At 44.0% G+C, this 23028-nt stretch overlaps 1 protein-coding gene across 1 annotated transcript in view; it reads right to left on the minus strand.

Moving 5' to 3' along the window:
• Positions 1–23028, minus strand: part of XRCC5 (X-ray repair cross complementing 5) — a 91815-nt gene that overhangs the window by 5251 nt on the left and 63536 nt on the right. The window contains exons 17-19 of the mRNA XM_075933031.1: positions 13008–13117; positions 11493–11589; positions 9644–9711 (exon numbers count right to left, since the gene is read on the minus strand). Coding sequence (XP_075789146.1) covers positions 9644–9711; positions 11493–11589; positions 13008–13117 — 275 coding nt within the window. The remainder of the gene's footprint in view (positions 1–9643; positions 9712–11492; positions 11590–13007; positions 13118–23028) is intronic.

Genomic DNA, 23028 nt, shown 5'->3' on the forward strand with positions numbered 1-23028 from the left:
TCATCTGCAAACTTAATAAGCGTACTTACTATACCAATATCTAAATCGTTGATGAAGATATTGAACAGAGCCAGTCCCAAAACAGACCCCTGAGGAACCCCACTTGTTATGCCTTTCCAGCAGGATTGTGAACCATTAATAACTACTCTCTGAGTACAGTTATCCAGCCAGTTATGCACCCACCTTATAGTAGCCCCATCTAAGTTGTATTTACCTAGTTTATTGATAAGAATATCATGTGAGACCGTATCAAACGTCTTACTAAAGTCTAGGTATACCACATCCACCACTTCTCCCTTATCCACAAGACTCATTATCCTATTAAAGAAAGCTATCAGATTGGTTTGACATGATTTGTTCTTTATAAATCCATGCTGGCTGTTCCCTATCAACTTGCCACTTTCCAAGTGTTTACAGAAGATTTCCTTAATTACTTGTTCCATTATCTTCCCTGACACAGAAGTTAAACTAACTGGTCTGTAGTTTCCTGGGTTGTTCTTATTTCCCTTTTTATAGATGGGCACTCTATTTGCCCTTTTCCAGTCCTCTGGAATCTCTCCTGTCTCCCATGATTTTCCAAAGATGATAGCTAGAGGCTCAGATACCTCCTCTATCAGCTCCTTGAGTATTCTAGGATGCATTTCATCAGGCCCTGGTGACTTGCAGGCATCTAACTTTTCTAAGTGATTTTTAACTTGTTCTTTTTTTATTTTATCTTCTAAACCTACTCCCTTGCCACTAGCATTCACTATGTTAGGCATTCCTTCATCAGACTTCTCAGTGAAGACCTATACTTAAAGCTAGGTGAAAATACCTACATCAGCAGGGTGTAAAAAAAAAAAAAAGACACATTTCTGACCAACAACTATGTTAACTTAAACCCCAGTACAGACTAGCAATGCTGATGGAAGAATGCTTCCATCAACTGAACTACTATTGCACAGGGAAGTGGTGTTCCTACACCAATAAACCCTTTCCTTGCACACAGACTGTGTCTACACTACAGGGTTATAGTCACATACCTAGGGCAATGTAGCTATGCTGATAAAGTCTCTGCAGTATAGACATACCCTCAGAAGCAGCAAAAATGTTTTTTCACAAAATGTTCCATCAACAACCTAAGTCAGAGCTCTGGAAAGAGGAAGGATAATAGCATATCAACAGTTACCTGTGCCTTTTATTACCTACTGAATACTGCTACCAACCAGGAGGCCACCTAGTTCCTCATTCTCTCAACTACCTAATTCTAAAACACCCCAGAAGGGTTTTCTTTCAAAATAACCGCATCTAGACTGAGTTTCTTTTTTCGAAATAGGGTATTTCGAATAGCGCCCGGACGCGATTGTGCAAATGAAGCGCGGGAACTTCAAATCTGCGCTTCATTTGCAATTTCACTCCGCTGCATCTGCATTCCTCTCTCGAAAGAGGAATGCAGTGTAGACATACCCAGGGTGCGCAAGCTTTTTGGCCTGAGAGCCACATCTTGGTATGGAAATTGTACAGAGGGTCACGAATGCTCACAGAATTGGCGGTTGAGGTGCAGGAGGGGTAAGGGCTCCAGCTGGGGTGAGGCCAGAATTGAGGAGTTCAGGGTGCAGGAGGGAAATCAGGGTACGGGCTAATTTGGGGTACCAGGGCCGGTGAGGCTCTGACAGGGACTGCAGATTTTGGGATGGGAATGGGTAAGAGGAGTTAGGTGGGCAGAAGTGCAGGCCAGATGGGGATCAAAGCACTCAGAGGGCGGGAGGAGGATCAGGACTGGGGCAGCTGGTGGGGGGACTCTGCGGGGTGCAGGATCCAGGTGGCGCTTACGTGAGGCAGCTCCTGGAAGCAGCATTGCGTCTCCCTGCCAGCTCCCAGGCAGAGGTTGTGCCACACAGCTCTGCACGCTGTCCTGTCCATAGGCACTGCCCCTGCAGCTCCCATTGGCCATGGTTCCCAGCTACAAAGCTAGCACTTGGGACGGGGGCAATGTGCGGAGCCCTCTGGCTGCTCCTGCTTCAGGGGGCCACGTAGAATGGGGCAAAGCGAGCTCCCAACCTCCTTGTCCGGCTAGAGCACCTGACCCTGCTTTCTGGTGGATACTGTCAGCTTTGGAGGGGGTTTCTCACCCAAACAAATTCCATTTTACATAATTAATTGACATCAGCTAGGATCTGTGAAAGTAGGACACTTCTTCAGGGTTCTCAGAATGATCATTTTACACTAAATTAGGTGTCAATAACACCTTGCAATTTAAGGAAATCTGAGATGAAGATATGCTCAGCAAGAAACTGAAGCTTTAAGTTTCCATTAAGTACTAAACATCTACAATTGATTTTTTCTGACAGGATCTGTTTTGCATTTATGCTGAAACAAATTACATATAATAGTTGTGCCAAAATCCATTATCTTTCCGAAAGCAACCAGAAAAAGCACCTGGCAAGTCTGATCTATTAACTTACCATCGCTTTGCTCTAAAAAGAGTATCTTCCCATATGCATCATTATAGAAAAGACTAGACAATGAGACCATTTTTCTCAATGAAGGAACGTAAGGAAATACACGAGAGCAACATAATGTAACTAAAAGAACCCCAAAGGCACTGCCATTACATGGAATCATCTCCTATTCTAATATTCTCCCTTGTACAGCATGTGCCTTACATCTGATGCTGTACTACCGATTGAACCATTCTAGTCCAGCACCCGCAGGACTTGACCGGTGCCAAAGCAGAGAATATGCCAATCCACAGAAGGTCAATACTGTCTAGCAGCATTGCCAATACTTCCACTTCTTACTGGACTCAGGCTATGTCTACACAACAGCGTTATTTTCAGAATAACTAACATAATTCCAAAATAATTTAGTCCGTGTCTACACACAAGCAATTACTCTGATGTAATGTCATAATGTCGAGCAGGAGGACTTCTTGCTCCAACTCCTGTAACCCTCACTGTACGAGGAGTAAGGGAAGTTGGGGGAAGAGTGCTCTCTCTCAAAATAACTGCTGTGTAGAAAGTGCCCAAAATAGCTTATTTCGACTTAAGCTACACAATTAGCATAGCTCATGTTGCGTAGCTTATTTCAAGTTTAGCTCTGCCATGTAGGCATGCTCTTAGAAGACATTTAGGGGTAAATTAAAGCTAAATAACAGCACAGAACAGTGAGAGCCAGGACTGGTGGCTGTAAACAAGTGTTATGGGACCACAGCAAACTTGGTCACACCCATGATAAGTGGACATCCAGCTAACTAAAATCAAGCTGGACCAGAGAGGTTCAACCTGTAGTGTATTCTGAGACTTCTGAAGCCACAATCACACAGTATCAAGTATTTCTGAATAGAGGTTTCTGTGGTCTTGCTTTAAAACAAGGTACAGCATTGGTAGCATATCTCTCTATCTTTAAACTTACCACTGTGAGACATAAGCAATCAAAATATATGATAAATTACTGAACCATGGAACACCTGTATTTTGTTGCATGTTGTAACATAACTGACATTGGTGGTTTTTAACTATAACATTTGTTTCAAAGGAAATTTTTCTCAGTGTGTGAATCAAATGAACTGGTTTTATAATTGGTTAGTGGTGGGGAAAATGCCCCTGCAGGAAAAGGGCCTCACATAAGATGCCTGGAACCTGAGGAATCAAGATTCTCCTCTGAAGGGAATGCAGTCTAGCGGTCAGCAGTGTTACAGTCACAACAGCCAAGCAAATAGATTTGGCTCATTCATTCTGAAATATAGTGTGGCTGAGGCTTGGCTCTGCTGCACTACAAATTCTGCTCTTTATTCTATGTCTAGTTATGCCAGAACTGTGCAATGTCTCAGCTAATGTATCCTAAAAAATTAGGGGAAATGAATGACAGTTGCCTTCCTTCTACGGTAGGGATATGAGGCCATCCTTATTAGAAAGGCTGAAGTGCATCAATGAACAGAAGTGAGACCTGAACTCATGGCCTATCAGCCACAGACCAATGGATTATTTTCATGAGTGAAGCTCTCTGCTTTTCCTGCTCCTCCAAAATACTGTCTCATTCAGTGAAACAAGGAGTCTGAACTGCTTGTGAGGCAGAATGTACTACAAAATTCAGCGTGCCCATCAGAGCGGACTGTAGGATGATGGTAAGTTGCAGCGCACCAGGGCAGCCAGATCCGAGTTTAGTCTACACAGGTTTCTCCCTCATTTAGATGGGAAGCCACAAGCAGGCTTTGCATCTGTGTTATGTATGTAAGGATGCACATATTGTACAGCCACTGCAAGCTCAGTGTTTCACCCAGTGGTTTCTTGCTGTGCTTTTTGTGTTATGTGACAAGGTTCCTACTCAAAACTTGGTGGGTCCTGCTCTTTCAGGCTGATTTACTTGCCCCAGAGGCTCACTGCAGCTCTCAATTTGGGCACCACACCAAGGGCATCAGCTTGCTGTTTGCTGAGAGTCTCTCATCATCGGCCAGCATAAGGTATAAACTTCACAGTCTCGGTGGACTCCCAAAGAATACAGGGCTGGAGATGGGGAAGTGGGTGTGAGGGGAACCCGAGCCCACCCTCTAGTCCGGGTTCCAGCCCAGAGCCCTGTAATAGCAGCTGCCTATGAGGGGCTCTAATACCAGCTGCGAGACAGCTACAAAACCCCTATGGCTACTTCCCTATACCATCCCCAGCACCTTCCTTCTCTCAGGCTCGTCCTCCCAGTACCCACTCGGTGCCTGTTTCCTCCTGCACCCAGCAGCGCTTTTCTCTGTCCTCTCAGCTACTTGTACGCCCTGCAGGGAAGCTCTTTTTAAACCCGTCTCAACTGGTTCTTTAATTGGCCCCAGGTGTTCTAATTAGCACAAGCTCACCTGACTCTGCAGGACCACTCAACTAGCTCCAGGTGCTTAAATGCTCTGATTGACTCTGTTGATTCTAGACTAGCCCCTGCCATTTATCCTGGGAACAGAGATTTTTCTCAGTCTGAAGCTAATATACCTCCCTCCCATTACTTTTTTTTTTGTATCCCTCTAACTTGACCCTACCACAGTTAGCATAGAGAGGACTTGAAGAACTGAAAAGTAATTTCATGTAGCATATAGTGTGGACATTAGGGTTGATTTTTTTCTAGATCAGGGCTACTCAACTTTGGAAGCCCCGGGGGCCACAACGATACTCACAGCACATACTGAGGGCCGCAACTTAAATGCAAATATACGTAAATAGCTTTTCACACTGATGGGCATGCATTTAAGTCAGTTCTGCTGATATTAATAAAATGTAATATCTACCCGACTTCCACCCATATGACAGCACTTTTAATGAGAGTCCAGGAATTTAATTACTAAAATGCATATCAACAGAAGACCATTATACTGACTCGCCATTGTAGAGCGTGTTCCCAGTGGAGGCCATGTTCAATGGATCCCACCTGCAGGCCATGTGTTGAACCCCACATAAACCCAAACTGCACCGTGGGCCACAAACAAATGGCCTGGGGACCGCGTGTTAAGTAGCCCTGTTCATAGAATCACAGAACCATAGAGTTGGAAGAGACCTCAGAAGGTCATCAAGTCCAGCCCCCTGCTCTAGGCAGGACCATCCCAACTAAATCAACCCAGCCAGGCCTTTGTCAAGCCGAGACGTAAACACAGCTAGGGATGGAGACTCCACTACTTCCCTAGGTAACACATTCCAGTGCTTCACCACTCTCCTAGTGGAAAAGTTTTTCCTAATATCCAACCTGGACCTCTCCCACCACAACTTGAGACCATTGCTCCTTGTTCTGCCATCTGTCACTACTGAGAACAGCCTTTCTCCATCCTCTTCGGAACCTCCCTTCAGGAAGTTGAAGGCTGCTATCAAATCCCCCCTCACTCTTCGCTTTTGCAGACTAAACAGACCCAACTCCCTCAGCCTCTCCTCATAGGTCATGTGCTCCAGCCCCTGTTCTAGATCATGAATTATTTTGGAAGTGAAATGTTTAAGTAACTAATAACTAAATGCCACCTATCTTGGTACATGCTGCTGGGAAGAGAAAGATAGTTTGCATAATTATGTATGACCAGAAACAGCCATGGCCCCATCCTTGCTGAACAATTTTGTGACAGCTCTCACAACTCTAATCTGTACGTTAGTTTCGATATATACAATGTTGCTATTTCGTTATAGTATCATGGCATTTTATTGACCTTCCCCCCCCTGCCTTTTATCAATTTTTCTGTGTTTTTTCTCATGTTAAGTGAGTTGTGGACATGCCAAGGTCATCTTAAGGTGCACGTGCATTTCCAAAGCTGATTCAGATGAAAAGGGATAATAGACTCCGGACTACAACCTTTCACCTATTCACTAAACATTCCAAAGTGACAACCACCCTGCCGGTTAAGAGTACAAAGCTTGAGTTTTGTGGGAGCAAAGAAGAGTTCTCTTTTTAGGAGAGGTGCTTTCAAGCTCACATGGTTAGTGGTTTCAACAGCAGAATCTGTACACAAAAGCCTTCTTCCTCTTAAGCTATATTTAAACCATGCCTGCCAGCTGGGTATATGGATTTGTGTTCATCTTCTGTAAGACAAATATAAAAATAGTTCTCGATTCAGCCACCACTGTATCTTGTCTCCCTTGAATCTGCCTTTCTGCCTTCACTGGGGAAAAGGCTGCTCTGCGTGCCCCATTCTATTCCTTATGCTAACTACAGTACTTTGCACCCCCATTGCTGTCAGTATTGTTACCCGCAAGGAACACCTTCAAACATGTCGCCCCTTTTGTGTTGAGCGTGCTATTGTGCACTGATTATAGAAGTGGAAACTGAGGCACAGAGGTTGCGACTTGGCCACGGATGCAGAATTCAGGGCTGGGGTTAGACCTCAGAAGTCCCTGATTTCCACACCCGTGTTCTAGTGACTAGATTGCACTTCTCCCATATCGAGGAAAACATCATTCTAATGAAAAGTCAGGAGCCAACAGTATTCCTGCATATACTAACAGCCTGTTGCCACTACACTAAACTGAGCTCCTGAAATGGTTTGTCTGGAAAATATGTCTAAACAATAATATGCCCCACCTGCAGGCAGCATGAAACAATATAATACAGGGCGTATTAAGGGAGAATTTTCCCCGAGTTAGGACCTCTTCATTTTTATGGTTTAGTCCTGAGTGGAGTGCAGGATCAGGTCCACGAAATAACCGTTACAGGACCGCTTGGGAATAGTGACCATAATATAATAATATTCAACATTCCTGTGGTGGGAAGAACACCTCAGCAGTCCAGCACCCTGGCATTTAATTTCAAAAAGGGGAATTACACAAAAATGAGGAGGTTAGTTAAACAGAAATTAAAAGGCACAGAGACTAGAGCCAAATCCCTGAAAGCTGCATGGAAACTTTTTAAAGACACCATAATAGAGGCCCAACTTAAATGTATATCCCAAATTAAAAAACATAGCAAGAGACCTAAAACAGTGTCACCATGGCTTAACCGCCATGTAAAAGAAGCAGTGAGGGACAAAAAGGTATCTTTTAAGAATTGGAAGTCCAATCCTAGTGAGATAAATAGAAAGGAACATAAACACTGTCAAATCAAGTGTAAACATGTAATAAGAAAAGCAAAAAAGATTTTGAGGAACAGCTAGCCAAAAATTCCAAAAGAAATAACAAAATATTTTTTAAGTACATTAGAAGCAGGAAGCCTGCTAAAAAACCTGTGGGTCCCCTAGATGATCGAGCTATAAAAGGAGCAATCAAGGACGATAAAGCCATTGCGGAGAAACTAAATGATTTCTTTGCTTCAGTCTTTACGGCTGAGGACGTTGGGGAGATTCCCGAATCTGCACCGTCCTTTGTGGGTGATGAATCTGAGGAACTGTCCCGGATTGAAGTGTCATTAGAGGAGGTTTTGGAACAAATAGAAAAACTTAATGTTAACAAATCTCCGGGACCGGATGGCATTCATCCAAGGGTTCTAAAAGAACTCAAATGGGAAATTGCTGAGCTATTATCTGTGGCTTGTAACCTATCCTTTAAATCGGCTTCCATACCTAATGACTGGAAGGTAGCCAACATGACACCAATATTTAAAAAGGGCTCTAGAGGCAATCCTGGCAATTACAGACCGGTAAGTCTAACTTCAGTATCGGGCAAATTAGTCGAAACAATAGTAAAGAATAAAATTGTGAAGCATGTAGAAGAATATAATTTGTTAGACAAAAGTCAACATGGTTTCTGTAAAGGGAAATCCTGTCTTACTAATCTATTAGAGTTCTTTGAATGGGTTAACAAGCATGCGGATAAGGGGAATCCAGTAGATATAGTATACTTGGATTTTCAGAAAGCCTTTGACAAGGTCCCTCACCAAAGGCTCTTGTGTAAATTACATGGCCATGGGATAAGAGGGAAGGTCCTTTCTTGGATTGCGAACTGGTTAAAAGACAGGAAACAAAGGGGAGGAATAAATGGTAAATTTTCAGATTGGAGAGGGGTAAATAGTGGTGTACCCCAAGGGTTAGTCCTGGAACCAATCCTTTTCAACTTATTCATAAATGATCTGGAGAAAGGGGTAAGCAGTGGGGTAGTAAAGTTTGCGGATGACACCAAACTGTTTAGGATAGTCAAGACAGAAGCAGACTGTGAGGGACTCCAAGAAGATCTCACCAAACTGAGTGATTGGGCAGCAAAATGGCAAATGAAATTGAATGTGGATAAGTGTAAAGTAATACACATTGGGAAAAATAACCCCAACTATATGTACAGTATGATGGGGGCTAATTTGGCTACGACAAATCAGGAAAGAGATCTTGGAGATATCGTGTACAGTTCTCTGAAAACTTCCACGCAGTGTGCAGCGGCGGGCAAAAAGGCAAATAGGTTGCTAGGAATTATTAGGAAAGGGATAGAAAATAAGACACAGAATATCTTACTGCCCCTGTATAAAACTATGGTACGCCCACATCTTGAATACTGTGTACAGATGTGGTCTCCTCACCTCAAAAAAGATATTTTGGCCTTGGAAAGGGTTCAGAAAAGGGCAACTAAAATGATTAGGGGTTTGGAGCGGGTCCCATATGAGGAGAGGTGAAAGCGACTGGGACTTTTCAGTTTAGAAAAGAGGAGACTGAGGGGGGATACGATAGAGGTATATAAAAGCATGAGTGGTGTGGAGAGAGCCGATAAAGAAAGGTTATTTATTAGTTCCCTAAATAGAAGAACTAGAGGTCACCAAATGAAATTAATGGGTAGCAGGTTTAAAACCAATAAAAGAAAGTTCTTCTTCACACAGCGTGTAGTCAACCTGTGGAACTCCTTGCCAGAGGAGGCTGTGAAGGCTAGGACTATAATAGAGTTTAAAGGGAAGCTAGATAATTTCATGGAAGTTAGGTCCATAGAAGGCTATTAGCAAGGGGATAAAATGGTGTCCTTGGCCTCTGTTTTTCAGAGGCTGGAGAGAGATGGCAGGAGACAAATCGCTTGATCATTGTCTTCGGTCCACCCTCTCTGGGGCACCTGGTGTTGGACACTGTCGGTAGACAGGATACTGGGCTAGAAGGACCTTTGGTCTGACCCAGTACGGCCGTTCTTATGTTAGGATTCCATTCATCCAAGCCCTATTTAATTCACTTAACAGTTCATCCATATAAGAAAATTTCTTTTTTGGAATAGCAAAGACTTCATATAGATATGTAAGAATTTAAAAGTAATACCTTTTTGGCTTCCTCACTTGTCACTGAACTACCTTCTGCTTCATCTTTGGTGATCAAAGAAATTCCATCTGAGGAAAATCAAATCACAAAAAGATCAGTATAAAGCTTTACCTGAAAGACACTCTATGTTAAAAATGGAAAGTGTTGCAAATTCAAACTTCTAAATGTGTCATCACTGACAAAAATAAAAAAAATACTTCTCATATTAAAAGGACATAGTTTTCATGAGTTAACTGTCATGACCCACAAGTACAATTAATATTAATACATTATTGGAGGCATCCATTTAAGTAACTGGACATATATAATGACAATCAAATTAATGTGATACTGAAATCATAGCTCAAATATGAAATCTATGAAAATTATATTTCAAATAATATACAGCATACTCTCCAACTTCTAATCTAAGTTCATTTCTGCCATACAAAACAATGTTTAGAAGACAGATCATGCATAAAACACTTCCTCTAAGCAAAGTGAAACAGCCATTCCCTATATGCAAATCTCAGATAGCGCAGCTTGTATTTGTAAATTCTTCTTCCCCTCAAAACTGTTCATGTTGCTGACAATTCTCATTAGTATCATCTGTAAACTATTACAACAGAACATATCAGCATGACTTTGGTTGGGCCAAATTTCCATTATGAACCCAACATTTTTAAAGGTTTATGATGTGGCTATTAAACTCCCTCCAGGCTGTTTCCCCCAAAGTTTCAACTGGACATAATATTCTTTGTGTGGTGTCGTAAGCTATGGGTGAAATTGCCTCTATCTGTAGTTTGGAGGCAATGAATTAAAGGTGCTATGCAAAAGCAATGTACATATTACTGTACATAGAAAGAAAAGAGGCAACTGTGCATTTAAAGTATATTTTCATAAGCATTCATGCAAGGGAAAAAATTTAGAGAGTCCGGTTTTTCATGCTAATAAAACTAGTGTTCCTAGTCTCTCTATGCAACCTTCCTCCTCAGTTTACTCATCAGTACGTCATGTTACCACAGGTTCCCTTCCTCCGGGTCACTCTCACATCACTGGACTAGGTCATGGATTACTTTGTGCGGGAGTCTTCTTTGCAGCTTCTATCATATGGGAGAGCCTTCCTCTCACTCTCTCCAGTGCACCAGCTTTCCACTTATTTTCTTCTTTTCCTTGCCTTAAACTGTTCAATTTCTCTCGCTGTGCTATCAATTTATCATTGTAACTGATTTTAACTTGGAATACCATTTTGAAATACTGTTTATATGAAACCACTGAAAAATGAAGCTATATAGTAGTGAAAGATGAGTTTTACATGGTATGCAAGAACTATCTACAGTAAAACTCTGATAGTCCGATAGTCCGGCATCCCGATACTCCGGCATCAAAATGCCAAGCGCTCCTGACCAGCTGATTAAAAAGCCTGCCACTCAGCACAGGTGCTGGCTGTAACCAGAGGGAGCACAAGGTTGGGGGGGGAGGGAAGAGTGGGATCGTGTTACAGTATGGAGAAGAGCATTTTGCTTCAGTGAAGGGGAAACGGGAAGGGAGGGGGAGGAGGATCAGGTTACAGCAGGAGGAGAGAGACAGGAAGAGGAAAGGGGAGGGGAGAGAGAGGGAGATTGTGTCCTGGCCAGCTGTTAAGCCGTGCAGCTGTACCGGACCTCCTGCTTCTCCGGCAAATCTGATAATCCGGCACCACCTTGGTCCAAAAGGTGCCAGATTATCAGAAGTCTACTGTACATTAAAAACGCTGATATGTGTGCATTGTCAGTGTCTAGCTGCTAACGTGTAGATCCCTCTCATACAATTTACCATTTGAAGAAAAACTGTGCAGAAGGTGTGAAGGGAGAGTCAATTCTCATCGTACCTTGTATCAGAATCTCCCAGAAATCAGCCAAGGTTTTATCTTCCACCTTTTCTTTCAGGTCCCGCAAAAAATCATTAAAGCACTGCACCTCTGACAGCTGAAAAAACAAAGGAAACACAGAAAAATAAAATGACCTTAATACCAAAAGAACTGTAATGTTAATGCATCATAAAGACATCTAACATGGGAAACAGGAAAAAATACATTCCAAACCACTGCACATTCATCTAGCACCACTAGAACCCATGTGTAATGTGCAGGGCATCACAAAAGAAACTGCATTTCACAAAGCTGCGCAGATCCTTGGTGACTGCAGGCAGTTCTCGAGTTACACGGATCCGACTTATGTCGGATCCGCAGTTACGAACGGGGCTTTTCTCACCCCGGAGGACGGGAGCGGCGGGACGCCCAGATGCGCCGCGGTCCGCCGCCCCCGTCCTCCGGGGCGAGAAAAGCTGCTCCCCGTCTCCCTGATCTGCAGGGAGACAGGGAGCAAAGCCGTGGAGCACGCCAGCAGTGGGACAGCCGCGGCGAGCCTGGACTGTCCTGCTGCCCGCGTGCTCTGCGGCTTTGCTCCGCGTCTCCCAGGTCAGCAGACCAGGGAGACAGAGCAAAGCCGTGGAGGACTTGGGCGGTCCCGCCACCCCCGTCTCCCTGGTCTGCTGGGGGGGGTGCAGCTAGTGCCCCCCTCCCCAGCAGACCAGGCTTTTCTTGCCTACCCCTGGGGTAGAGCAGCTGGGGGCTGCCGGGTTGGTCCTGCAGCGCCGCTCCGGACCAACCCGGCAGCACCCCAGCTGCTCTGCCCCAGGCGTCCTGATTCAGTTGCTGCTGGTCAGTTTCAGCAGCGGCTGAATCAGGACGCCTGGGGCAGAGCAGCTGGGGTGCTGCTGGGTTGCTCCAGTAGCGCCAAGGAGCCGCGCTACTGAAGCAACCCAGCAGCACTCCAGCTGCTCTGCCCCAGGCGTCCCCAAGTCAGCCGCTGCTGAAACTGACCAGCAGATGACTACAGGAAGCCGGAGGCAGAGTTGCTCTGCCCCAGGCTTCCTGGAATCAGCCGCTGATCAGTTTCAGCAGCAGCTGACTTGGGGACGCCTGGGTTTCTTAAGTTGAATCTGTATGTAAATCAGAACTGGCGTCCAGATTCAGCCGCGGTTGAAACTGATCAGTTTCAGCAGCGGCTGACGCCAGTTCTGACTTGCATACAGATTCAACTTAAGAACAAACCTACAGTCCCTATCTTGTACGTAACCCGGGGACTGCCTGTAGTTTTGCTTAAGATGATATTTGGAGGACGGCACATTTCGCCTTTTCAACAACTAGGTCACAGGTATTGTTTTTTCACATTTCAGTCCTTACTCCATCCCCAAAGGACTGAAACAACATTCAAATCATTTTACAATTTCCAGTGTGCTATAATTGACTCAGATCACAATTGTTGAAATTTTTAACGTAGTAGATCTGCACATCTTGCTCTGACATTTGATATACAGTAGAGTTTTCACATTTTACCGTTACCTTAATGGCCTCCTCTCTGAAAACTCTAATGCAGTTGATACTCTTCATGTAGTACTGTAAACCTTTAGTTTCCAAAAACTGTTCAATGCGGTTTGCCAGCTGCCGGCTCACTGGAAGACAAACACAGGAGATGCATGCTTTCAGAAGGAAGAAAATCCTTCTGTTTAACTAGCTGTACTGTCCTTGTTTCTCCTGCAGCCTGTTCTGTAATTATAAGCAGATCTATTGGTATATCAGTCAATCATATCTGTGTTGCATCAAGATGCTCATCTCACCCAATAATGGAACCCCTACTCTTAGCTACAGAAAATAATCATTTAGTCCACAAAATCTGTAACAAATCCCAACATGGTTGAGGCAGGAGAATTTATAAGGGATCAGGAAAACAAGCACTGATCCTGCTTGTTTGGTGGGCAGCAGAATTATTTAGAGCACCTAGCCACCTATGAAAGGCAGACATTTCAATGAGAGCATCTGGTTTTCAGTAAATGGCATAATGTCATAGCTGAAGCAACCGAATAATCTCTGGTTGTGAGACCCTCGTGTGTGGATGCTAATACCTGATTACCAGGGCCTTCAGAATATATTTTAGGCCTCAGTACAGTCATCTTAATCATTCTGCCTAGTGGGACGTAGTATAAACAATAGCAGGGAAGATGCAGGTCTATATATGAACATTTACGTAAATTGCGCAAGAGAGAAAGGGAGAGGGAAGGCGACATTACTAATTGTATCCTCACTGCTGAGTGACTCAAAAGGCAGTGATAAAACACACTGAAAAAAGTGCAAATGCAAAAAGTAAAATGACCAAAAAATGAAGTCCAGAGTATTCTCCTACATTTTGTTCTTTTACTTGCTTAATGGTTATTTGCCCAACTTCATCTGCTGCATGCACACACACACACACACACACACACACCTCAGAGAAGTACTGGTGAGGATGCCTATTCATTCCCTACAGAAATGGAGAACAGGTCAGACCTAGGATAGCATTGCAAAGGATGTCCCTTTGGGTACATTTAGAAAAGGCTCACATCACGGTACAGTTTTGCTCTTCTGGTTAGCTTATGCTCATTTGGCAAACTTCTGCATTTTACTATAATACTGTTAATTACATAAGGCCGTGATGTACAAAATACCAGAAGTGGATAAGTTATTAAATTTTCAAATTCTGCAGCATTTCAGATTTCTTCTATAACACGAATGAAACTAAAAGGCAAATACAATAGCCCAAGTCACACACGCATTCTACGTGGACCGAATTACTCAGTAATATTGTACTTCAAGGCTTGTTTATCATAAGTGAGGTTCACTCTTCTGAAGCACTGCAAGTCCCCATCCATTGCAACTTGGGGTAATAACTCAAGCAAATAATAATGCTTCCATAATTTCCATTACTAGCTAATAAAGACCATCATGACTGGAGTGGTTATTATACAGACCCCATCACGAGTTACTCCAAAAGTCTACTAGAATTGAGAACATATAAAATATTTTTACAGGTGCTTTCAGGAAATCACAGTCCAAGCATACTATTAGATTAGAAATGGATTTAAGAAATGTAACTACCATCTCCTGTTTCCACTTTTTTTGTTGTTAGAATCTAATATAGAAAGGAGAATGTTTGTGCTCTAATAACTTGCACACTACCTAGCACAACCAAACTTTCCAAGGGATAACCTTTCCTCCAGGAGAAGGTTTTAAGTACTTTTAGACCTGATTGGGCCCGATCTCAACCTGTAAAAATAAAAAATAACCAGCTGCGCTGCAGGGGCAGCCCCGCCCACTCTAGGTCATGTGGCCGCCGCCTGCGTCCTCCAATGCCGTCCGAGACTTGCCCCACCCCCACATGCACAACGGCTCGGGTACCCACCCTGCCCCCTGCGGCTACGGTTACCAGGTAGTCTTAAAAAAAAAAAAACGGACACACTTGATCAGGGGCAGGAGGAGGAACCGGCCAGTAGGGGAGCAGAGCTGCCCAGGAGGAAGGGAGGGTAGGGGCGGGAAGCAGAGCTGGCGGAGGGGAACGGGGGGGGGGGAGGGCTGGACAGGGGAGATCGGGGGAGGGGCAGCCAGCAGTAAGCAGAGCTGATGGGGGGCAGGTCAGGGGCAGCGGAGCTGGCCGGGAGAGATTGGGGGGCAGCGGGCAGGAAGCAGAGCTGGTCAGGGGAGCTCAGGGTTGGGGGCGGCTGACGGGAGCGGGGCTGGCAGGGGGAGAGCGGGAGGAGGAGAACCAGCCAGCAGGAATCAGGGCTAGGGGGGGAAGCAAATCGGCCGGCGGGGAGCGGGACCGAGCAACGCCGGGTACCTCCAGCTAGTAATCATATATTAGTTGCTTCTCTTCTCTCCCTCTCCCTCCATTCTCTTTACTTGTCTATCTTTAGACTGTGAGCTCTTCAGGACTTCTTTATTTAGACAACACTCAGCACACCATGAGAACTACCGGGCATAATCCAATAAATTATTCTCTCTCCTTAATTGTGATGCATACCCCAGTCCCTCTAATGGCAAGGAAGGATTTTTCCCTAGCTCTCTAACATGCAGTAGACATAAGATAGTTATGTAACCACACATGGTATCATTGGATTAGCTCATCAAAGCACTGAACACCAGCCCTAAGGTGTTTCAGAGGTCAGCTAGAGCAGGGATTTTCAATTTTTTTTGGTGGAATAACTTGGCCACCCCCCAGCATGCTATATAAATTCCCTACTGCGGCACAACAGTTTTTTCTGCATATTCAGTAGACTAAAAGCGAGGGCTAGCACTAGGGGGCAGCAAGTGAACCATGAAGCTAAGGCTACGTTTATAATTACTGCGCTGGAGATCAATCTTCTAGCATTCGACTTAGCAGGTCTAGTAAGGACCTGCTAAATCGAACACTGAGGATGTCCCTGGTTGGCACCGGTATGCCTCGATTCACAAGGAGTAAGGGAAGTTGACGGGAGCTTTTGCTCCCAACGACCTCCCGTTGTGGAGATCACGCCAAGCTCAGCTTAAGGCAGGGCTACTCAACTTTGGAAGCCCCGGGAGCCACAATGATACTCACAGCACATGCTGAGGGCGGCAACTTAAACAGAAATATACATGCAAATAGCTTCTTTCACACTGACGGGCATGAATACAAAGATGAAGGCAAGACTGCACAACACACAGGCCCCACTGAAGTCAGTTCTGCCGATATTAATAAAATGCAGTACTGACCAGATTTCCACCCATGTGACAGCACTTTTAATGAGAAATGAAAACCCAGGAATTTAACTACTAAAACGCATATCGAAAGAAGACCATTACATTGATTCACCATTGTGGAGTGTGTTCCCAGTGGAGGCCATGTTCAAAGGATCTCATCCACAGGCCACATGTTGAGCCCCGTGTAAACCCAAACTGCACCACGGGCCGTAAACAAACGGGCCATGTGTTGACTAGCCCTGGCTTAAGGTATGTCGACTTCAGCTTCCTAATTTATGTAGCTGGAGTTGCATACCTTAAGCCAACCTTCTGGGTCCAGTACAGACCTGGCCTAAATTACTCATGCATTGGCTTTAACCTTGAGTGACGGGGCGCAGGCTCTGGCTTCAGCCCTGAACGGCATAACTTGGGCTTAGTTCTTCTGTCATGGGCTCCAGTGAGTCTAATGCTGGTCCTTCTTACGGGGAAATTTTGAAGAACCCCCTGAAACCTGCTCATTGACCCCAGACCTCTGGCTAAGAGCCACCGAGCTAGAGCCCTGTGGGGAAAAGTCAAGAAGGGTAGGATAGGTAGACATACTGGTAAGTTTGGGTCAAAGAAATACAGAAGATTCCCGAATTACTGAATCTGTAGTCTTCTGCTCTACCATTCTTATTCTGACTTTAAAGCATGAATGCAACTAGCCACTGGTTTCATGATCTGCGAAACAATCACTTGAACTTAGTTTAAATGACAGAGATACAGCTGTATTAGTCTGGTCTAGTTGAAACAAAAGACAGAACTATGTAGCACTTTAAAGACTAACAAGATGGTTTATTAAGTGATGAGCTTTCGTGGGCCAGACCCTCTTCCTCAGATCAATATGTGGAAGAAAATTGGCACAACCATATATACCAAAGTGATACAATCAAAAAAATGAACGCATGTTAAATTGACAAATCAAATTTTAGAACAGAAGGGGGAAGGTTAGTGTCTGTGAGGTAATGACATAGGGATGATAATAGGAGAAGCTATCTTTGTAATGGGTGAGATAATTAGAGTCTTTGTTGAGACCCATACATAAAGTGTCAAATTTAAGCATGAATGACAATTCAGAAGCTTCTCGTTGAAGTCTGGAGGTAAAGTCTCTTTGAAGCAATATGCATGTTTTAAGGTCATTGAGAGAATGGTCAGTCTGGCTGAAATGGCAAGCAACAGCTTTCTCTCTGTGAGAGAGTCTTTTGTCTGTTTTGTGTGCATTGATTCTTTGGCAAAGTGTCTGAGAAGTATGTCCAATGTACATAGCGCACGGACACTTTAGGCACATGATGGCATAAATTATATTTCTGGATGAACAGGAATATGTGTTCTTGATCTTGCAACTGGCATGGTTAGGTCCAATAATGGTGTCAGCAGAGTAAATACGTGGACAAAGCTGGCACTGGGGTTTGTTACAAGGGAAAGTTCCAGGGTTGGTATTAGTGTGGTATGTCCTGTGGTTGTTGATAAGAATCTTCTTGAGGTTAGGCAGTTGTCTATAGGAGACTATGGGTCTGTCTCCCAGAGCCTTTCTGAGTGTAGTATCCTGTTCCTGTATAGGTTGTAGTTTATTGATAATGCGTTGGACAGGTTTAAGGTGGGGGCTAGAGGTGATGACAAGTGGTGTTCTATTGTTGGTTTTCTTGGGTCTGTCTTGAAGTAGATGGTTTCTGGGTATTCGTTTGGCTCTTTCAATTTGTTTTTTTATTTCTCCGGGTGGGTAATTGAGGTTTAAAAATGCTTGGTAGAGATCCTGAAGTTTCTGGTCTCTGTCAGTGGGATTAGAGCAAATGTGATTGTATCTAAGGGCTTGGTTATAGACGATGGATTGTATGGTGTGTCCTGGATGGGAGCTGGAGGCTTGTAGGTAACTGTAGGAGTCAGTGGGTTTTCTGTAGAGAGTGGTGTCTAATTTACCATTGGTGATTTGTACTGTGGTGTTTAAATGACAACTGCAGTAACAACAGTTGTAAACCAAAAGGCACCTCACCCTCTCCTGATAGCTGTTGAATCGATTATGTCTACCTACAGAGGAGGATATGTATGGTGGTTCTATACAGTGCTTGACGGATGCACAAAACATTGAATTCAAATGCATAAAAATCTCACTCCTCTCCTCCATAGTATGCTCACAGGATTTTTTTTTATTTATTTTACCAACAACTAACTAAAATGAAACCTCACTATTTAAACTCCACACAAGTTAAGTCAGTCCATTTTTTCATGCTTAACGATTTTCTCATTAAATGTTCTAATTTCTTACAAATTGCACTAATAAAAGCAAGTCCTGCTGGGGTTTTTTCCTACTTTTAAATGCTGCCTTTTCATTGATGTGTTAAATTAAAACCCCAGGCACTAAGAGAGTATAATATGAGTCTTTATTGTCAGAATGATTCCTGCATACTGCTAGGAATTATCAGACACTTCATTTATTCTTTCACATTTTTAAAAAAATGTCTGTAGCACTGGCAGGCGTCAGAACATTGAGTTTTACATGCTAGAAACCTTGGACTTCTTGAGATCTGTTCTAGGGGACTTAAAAAAAACTCAAACTGTGTCAGGATGCAACTTTTTAATATGAGGAAGGAGACGCCTCACCATTTAATGCAAGATTCGTTTAACAACATGGGAGAGCCTGGTCAAAAACAAGTCTGTCCTCAGATAGAGCAATGATTAATGAATATTACATTAAGGACACAAGTGTCCCACAATCCCTGCTCTGGCTAGTCCATCTGATGACTGATTTTAGGCTGCCATTAGATAGGTAGAGCTGAATACAGTAACAAAGTTGTCCACAATAGATTCTGATCTTTGACTTGCCTAGATTTAACAATTTAGTTTATTCTTTTTCCCCCCTTTTCCTTCTCCTCCCCACCAGACATCTCCCTCTCTCTTTTCTCTGTGATTCCTTAGTTTTGTTTGTAGAGAGAAGGCTTTTGTGCTTTTCCTGTGAGTTTTGCAACATGCTTTGATAGGAGTCAGTTGTCCTTTCAGTCTTCTCTCTTGCTGTACTCATTCCCCGGTTAGGGCCTCTTGGTTAAGAAGGTATTCTTATCTGGTCTCCCAAACTTCATCCTGGGCACAATTAGTTGAACTCTCTCAGAGAAGCACAGTTGTTTTTGTTGACTTTTAATCGGAGCTGTCTTTGTTGACTTTTAATTGGAGAGTAGATCTCTGATGTATCATATAGGGATGTAATGGTATAGTCGATTAACTGGTAAGCAAAAGCTTATAGGTTAATGCTACAGACTACACGTATCCCTCCTCACCTCCTGCCAATACATTTTTTAGAAGGCTAGCCAGCAACCTATCTCCTTCCTCGTTGTGGCTCTGCATGTAAAATGTTACAGGTCATCCCTGCTATAAGTCGCCCCAGTATACATCCGTTCCACACTTAAGTCTTTGACGCTTGTAGGAACAGATGCTTTGTAAGTCCTCCCATTCCCCACTCTTAAACCATGGGAAAAAAACCCAATTTGCACAAATGGAAGTCAGCCATGGGGAAAAAATTCCCCGCTTTAAGTTGTTTCACTATAAGTCTGAGTTTTTCGGAATGTATCTTGGACCTATAGCAAGGACGGCCTGTATTAGGAGGTAGGTGGGCAGGCAGCCTGTCTCAGTTCTGGCTCATGCCGGGTCCAGGAGCTCAGACCGCCTCCCCCTGACCTGCGAAAGGGGCTGCTGCCACCCCTGTATCATAGGCAGCAGCACAGGTGACAGGCAGCCAGTTCACAGGGACTATAGAATAGTCGAGTAACCAATAAGAATTCATGAGATTATTCGACTATTCAGTTAACCGATATTTAACATCCCTAGTATCATATATGGGTCCCAAACACTGAGGACCTTACCGAGAGCCTTCACCGAGTTCAGACCATTGGCGAGATACATTCTTTTGCAAGGTTTCTATCCTGGATTTTGCAGGAGCTGGAATTCCTGTGTTACCCTGACCTGCAGTCCCACTTGTTAACATTTTCCCTCTCGCTGCCTTGAAGTTTTGATCTTTCCTACTTGTTTTGCCATGGTATAGCAGATTGGGCTACATAATGAATTACATGTTCATAGGATGGCCAAATGTATTAGAGAAGGACAGCAATTAATTCATCCTCTATCAATGCAAGAGACATTCTGTGTTGTAAGACACATTTACTAGTGCTTCTACCTTTGGTGAAATATGCCAGAGTGACTCCACTGAACACTACTGCCCTTTTTTATCCACTGCATAGATGCAGCATAGACTGCAGCAGCACAAGCTTGCTCCACTGCCCTGACATGCCTCAATTCTGACTGAGATGTTACCCCAGCACTAAAAGCACAAGTCAATGTCTATACATTTATTCTGTTCAGCCCTGGTCCTCCTTGATTACATTGCCAACAAGGGTACTGACTGGCATCAACTGAGACCGTTGTATTGTGGTCCTAACACAATTTTCAGTGGATAAGGTTCCATATCAAAGTAATCACCAGCAGATGATGAAACGTATCAGGCACTATCCACTAGAGCTAGCTAATCCACAGATGAAAGGCTCCCTTCTCTATTACTAATTTCCTGAATCATTCAGTGCTCCCATCATAATGATTTGTAAGAAACGACAGTGCTCAGAGTGAGAGCTACTGACTCATCAGTTACAGAGACTAGTAACAAATACACCAGGATGATCATCAATTTGTAACTCAAGCTTGTGAAGAATTAAATTGTAATTAGAAAACTGTTCTGCATTTCAGAGACTTCCATCATCTTAAGGTCAAATCTTTACCCACTTAAATCTCTTTATATAAGTGGATACTTGTTATATGATAACTATATGGGAGTGTCTGGAGTTTTCCTCTAATACTATGAGCTATAAGGCCTTGTCTGTTCTAAGCCTCTTCCTCCCACCCTGTTGATCTACCCTACACAACTTCATATAAGGTAGCTGAAGTTGACATACTGACCATAGTGTCTTCCTTGTGGTAAGGTTGGCAGAGGCTGCTCTCCCATTGACTACAACTACTCTTCTCATCCTAGTGGAGTACCAGAGTTGATGGGAAAGCACTTGGAGATTGATATATCATGTCTAAGCAGACATGATAAATCACCTGCTGGTGGATCAAACGCTGCAGCATCGATCCATCATGGAGTGGAGACAAGTCCTAAGTAGCAGCATTTAGTTTAGGAATGCTTCCACACACTTGTCCTTCAAGGAATTTTCAATTTCTGTTTGTGGTTCTCCAAGTATTTTCTTACACAAGAAAACTAACAATACCCCAATAAAGCATCACCTTAGAAGGCAAAATCAATCAAACAACAGCTACTTTGTTCTATGTCAGTAAACATACATGCAAGTTCAACTTCTAAAGTTCTCAAGCTAAGTAGTCATTGTAGTAAGATGAGGGCCTAAACCATGAGTCCATGTAGCACAGGCCTGGTTAGAGGTCTGAGGCCTAGCTAACAATAGACAAAACATGGCTAACCTAGAGCAAAGCTAAGCTGTGAGCAAGAGGCAGGCCCCAGCTCACAGAACTTGGCATGAACAGGGCTGAGAGTGCAAAACACTAATTGGGAATAGGCCCAGGTGTAGAACAGTAATTGGTACTGGTATAAGTTGAAAACACATGGTACCAGCAGCTCATTAAAAAGACCTTGGTATACACTTCCCACAGATACAGACCCAGGAACAGGAAAGGGTCTAAAATGACAGCATGATGGATAGAGATGATCTAATCAAACCACAAGGTACAGGGTGATGGGTGGAATCGAAGAAGCATCAGAGAGTGACAACCTGACATGTCAGCAATGATGTGTAATTTGTTAGTACCTGTATAAAAGTGGGGATAGGGGGAGGGAGACAGCCTTTGGATGACCTGGGGGAATGGAAATTTCCCATTCATTGAGTCAATCCATTGTTATGAGGTACATATGCATAGTGGTTCAGTGGAGTCTATTGACAGCTATGACTGTACTTTGCTTAACAATACACCTTGCCGGGCACCTTCTATCCTTATCTGATTTGTGATCTTTGGGGGCTCTCTTGGGGTCTGCTGTGGAGACTGAGTGCACAAGTCGACACAGCACATGCCACCGAGCACACTCAAAAGCAGCCTTCCAGTTTTCATCATCGATGGAGCCAGAGACCTGTGAGGACACCTCAGCAGTAAATCCTGACTAACTGCAGTTGTGAAGTAAGTTTGGGCAAAAAACTCAATACATCAGACAACGTTTTTCCTCAATATATCGAGGAAAAATGGACTAGATACAGTAAACTTCTGATAATCCGGCACCTTTGGGACCCAGGGGGTGGCGGATTATTGGATATGCCGGAGTACCGGAAGGGGGGCTATGAAGGGTCCGGGGGGGGGTTGGTGGGGAACTGCACAGCGGGGGCAGCACTCCAGCTGCTCTGCCCCCGGCTTCCCCAAGTCCGATGCTGGTCAGTTTCGGCAGCGGTGGACTTAGGGAAGCCGGGGGCAGAGCAGCTGGGGTGCTGCCAGGGTAGGCACGCAGCGCCACTCAGGTGTGGGGCGGTACTGCAGGATCAACCCGGCAGCACGCCAGCTGCTGAAACTGACCAGCGTCAGACTTGGCAAAGCCGGGGGCCAAGCAGCTCCAATTGTCCGGCTGGTCAGAGCACTTCCGGGTTCCAGTTGGTGCCGGACTATCGGGAGTGCCGGACCACTGGATGATGAACAACTGGAGTTTTACTGTACAATGACAGATACAACTAGTAGAAGCTGAGAGACTCCTTTGGATGACCAATAATCTGAAGTTAATAGGCAAATTTACAGAGAACTTCTAAGAAATTTAATACATAAATCAATCATGGATTTTTGTGAA

This window comes from Pelodiscus sinensis, chromosome 7 (genome assembly GCF_049634645.1).
Source record: "Pelodiscus sinensis isolate JC-2024 chromosome 7, ASM4963464v1, whole genome shotgun sequence".
NCBI classification, from domain to species: Eukaryota; Metazoa; Chordata; order Testudines; family Trionychidae; genus Pelodiscus; species Pelodiscus sinensis.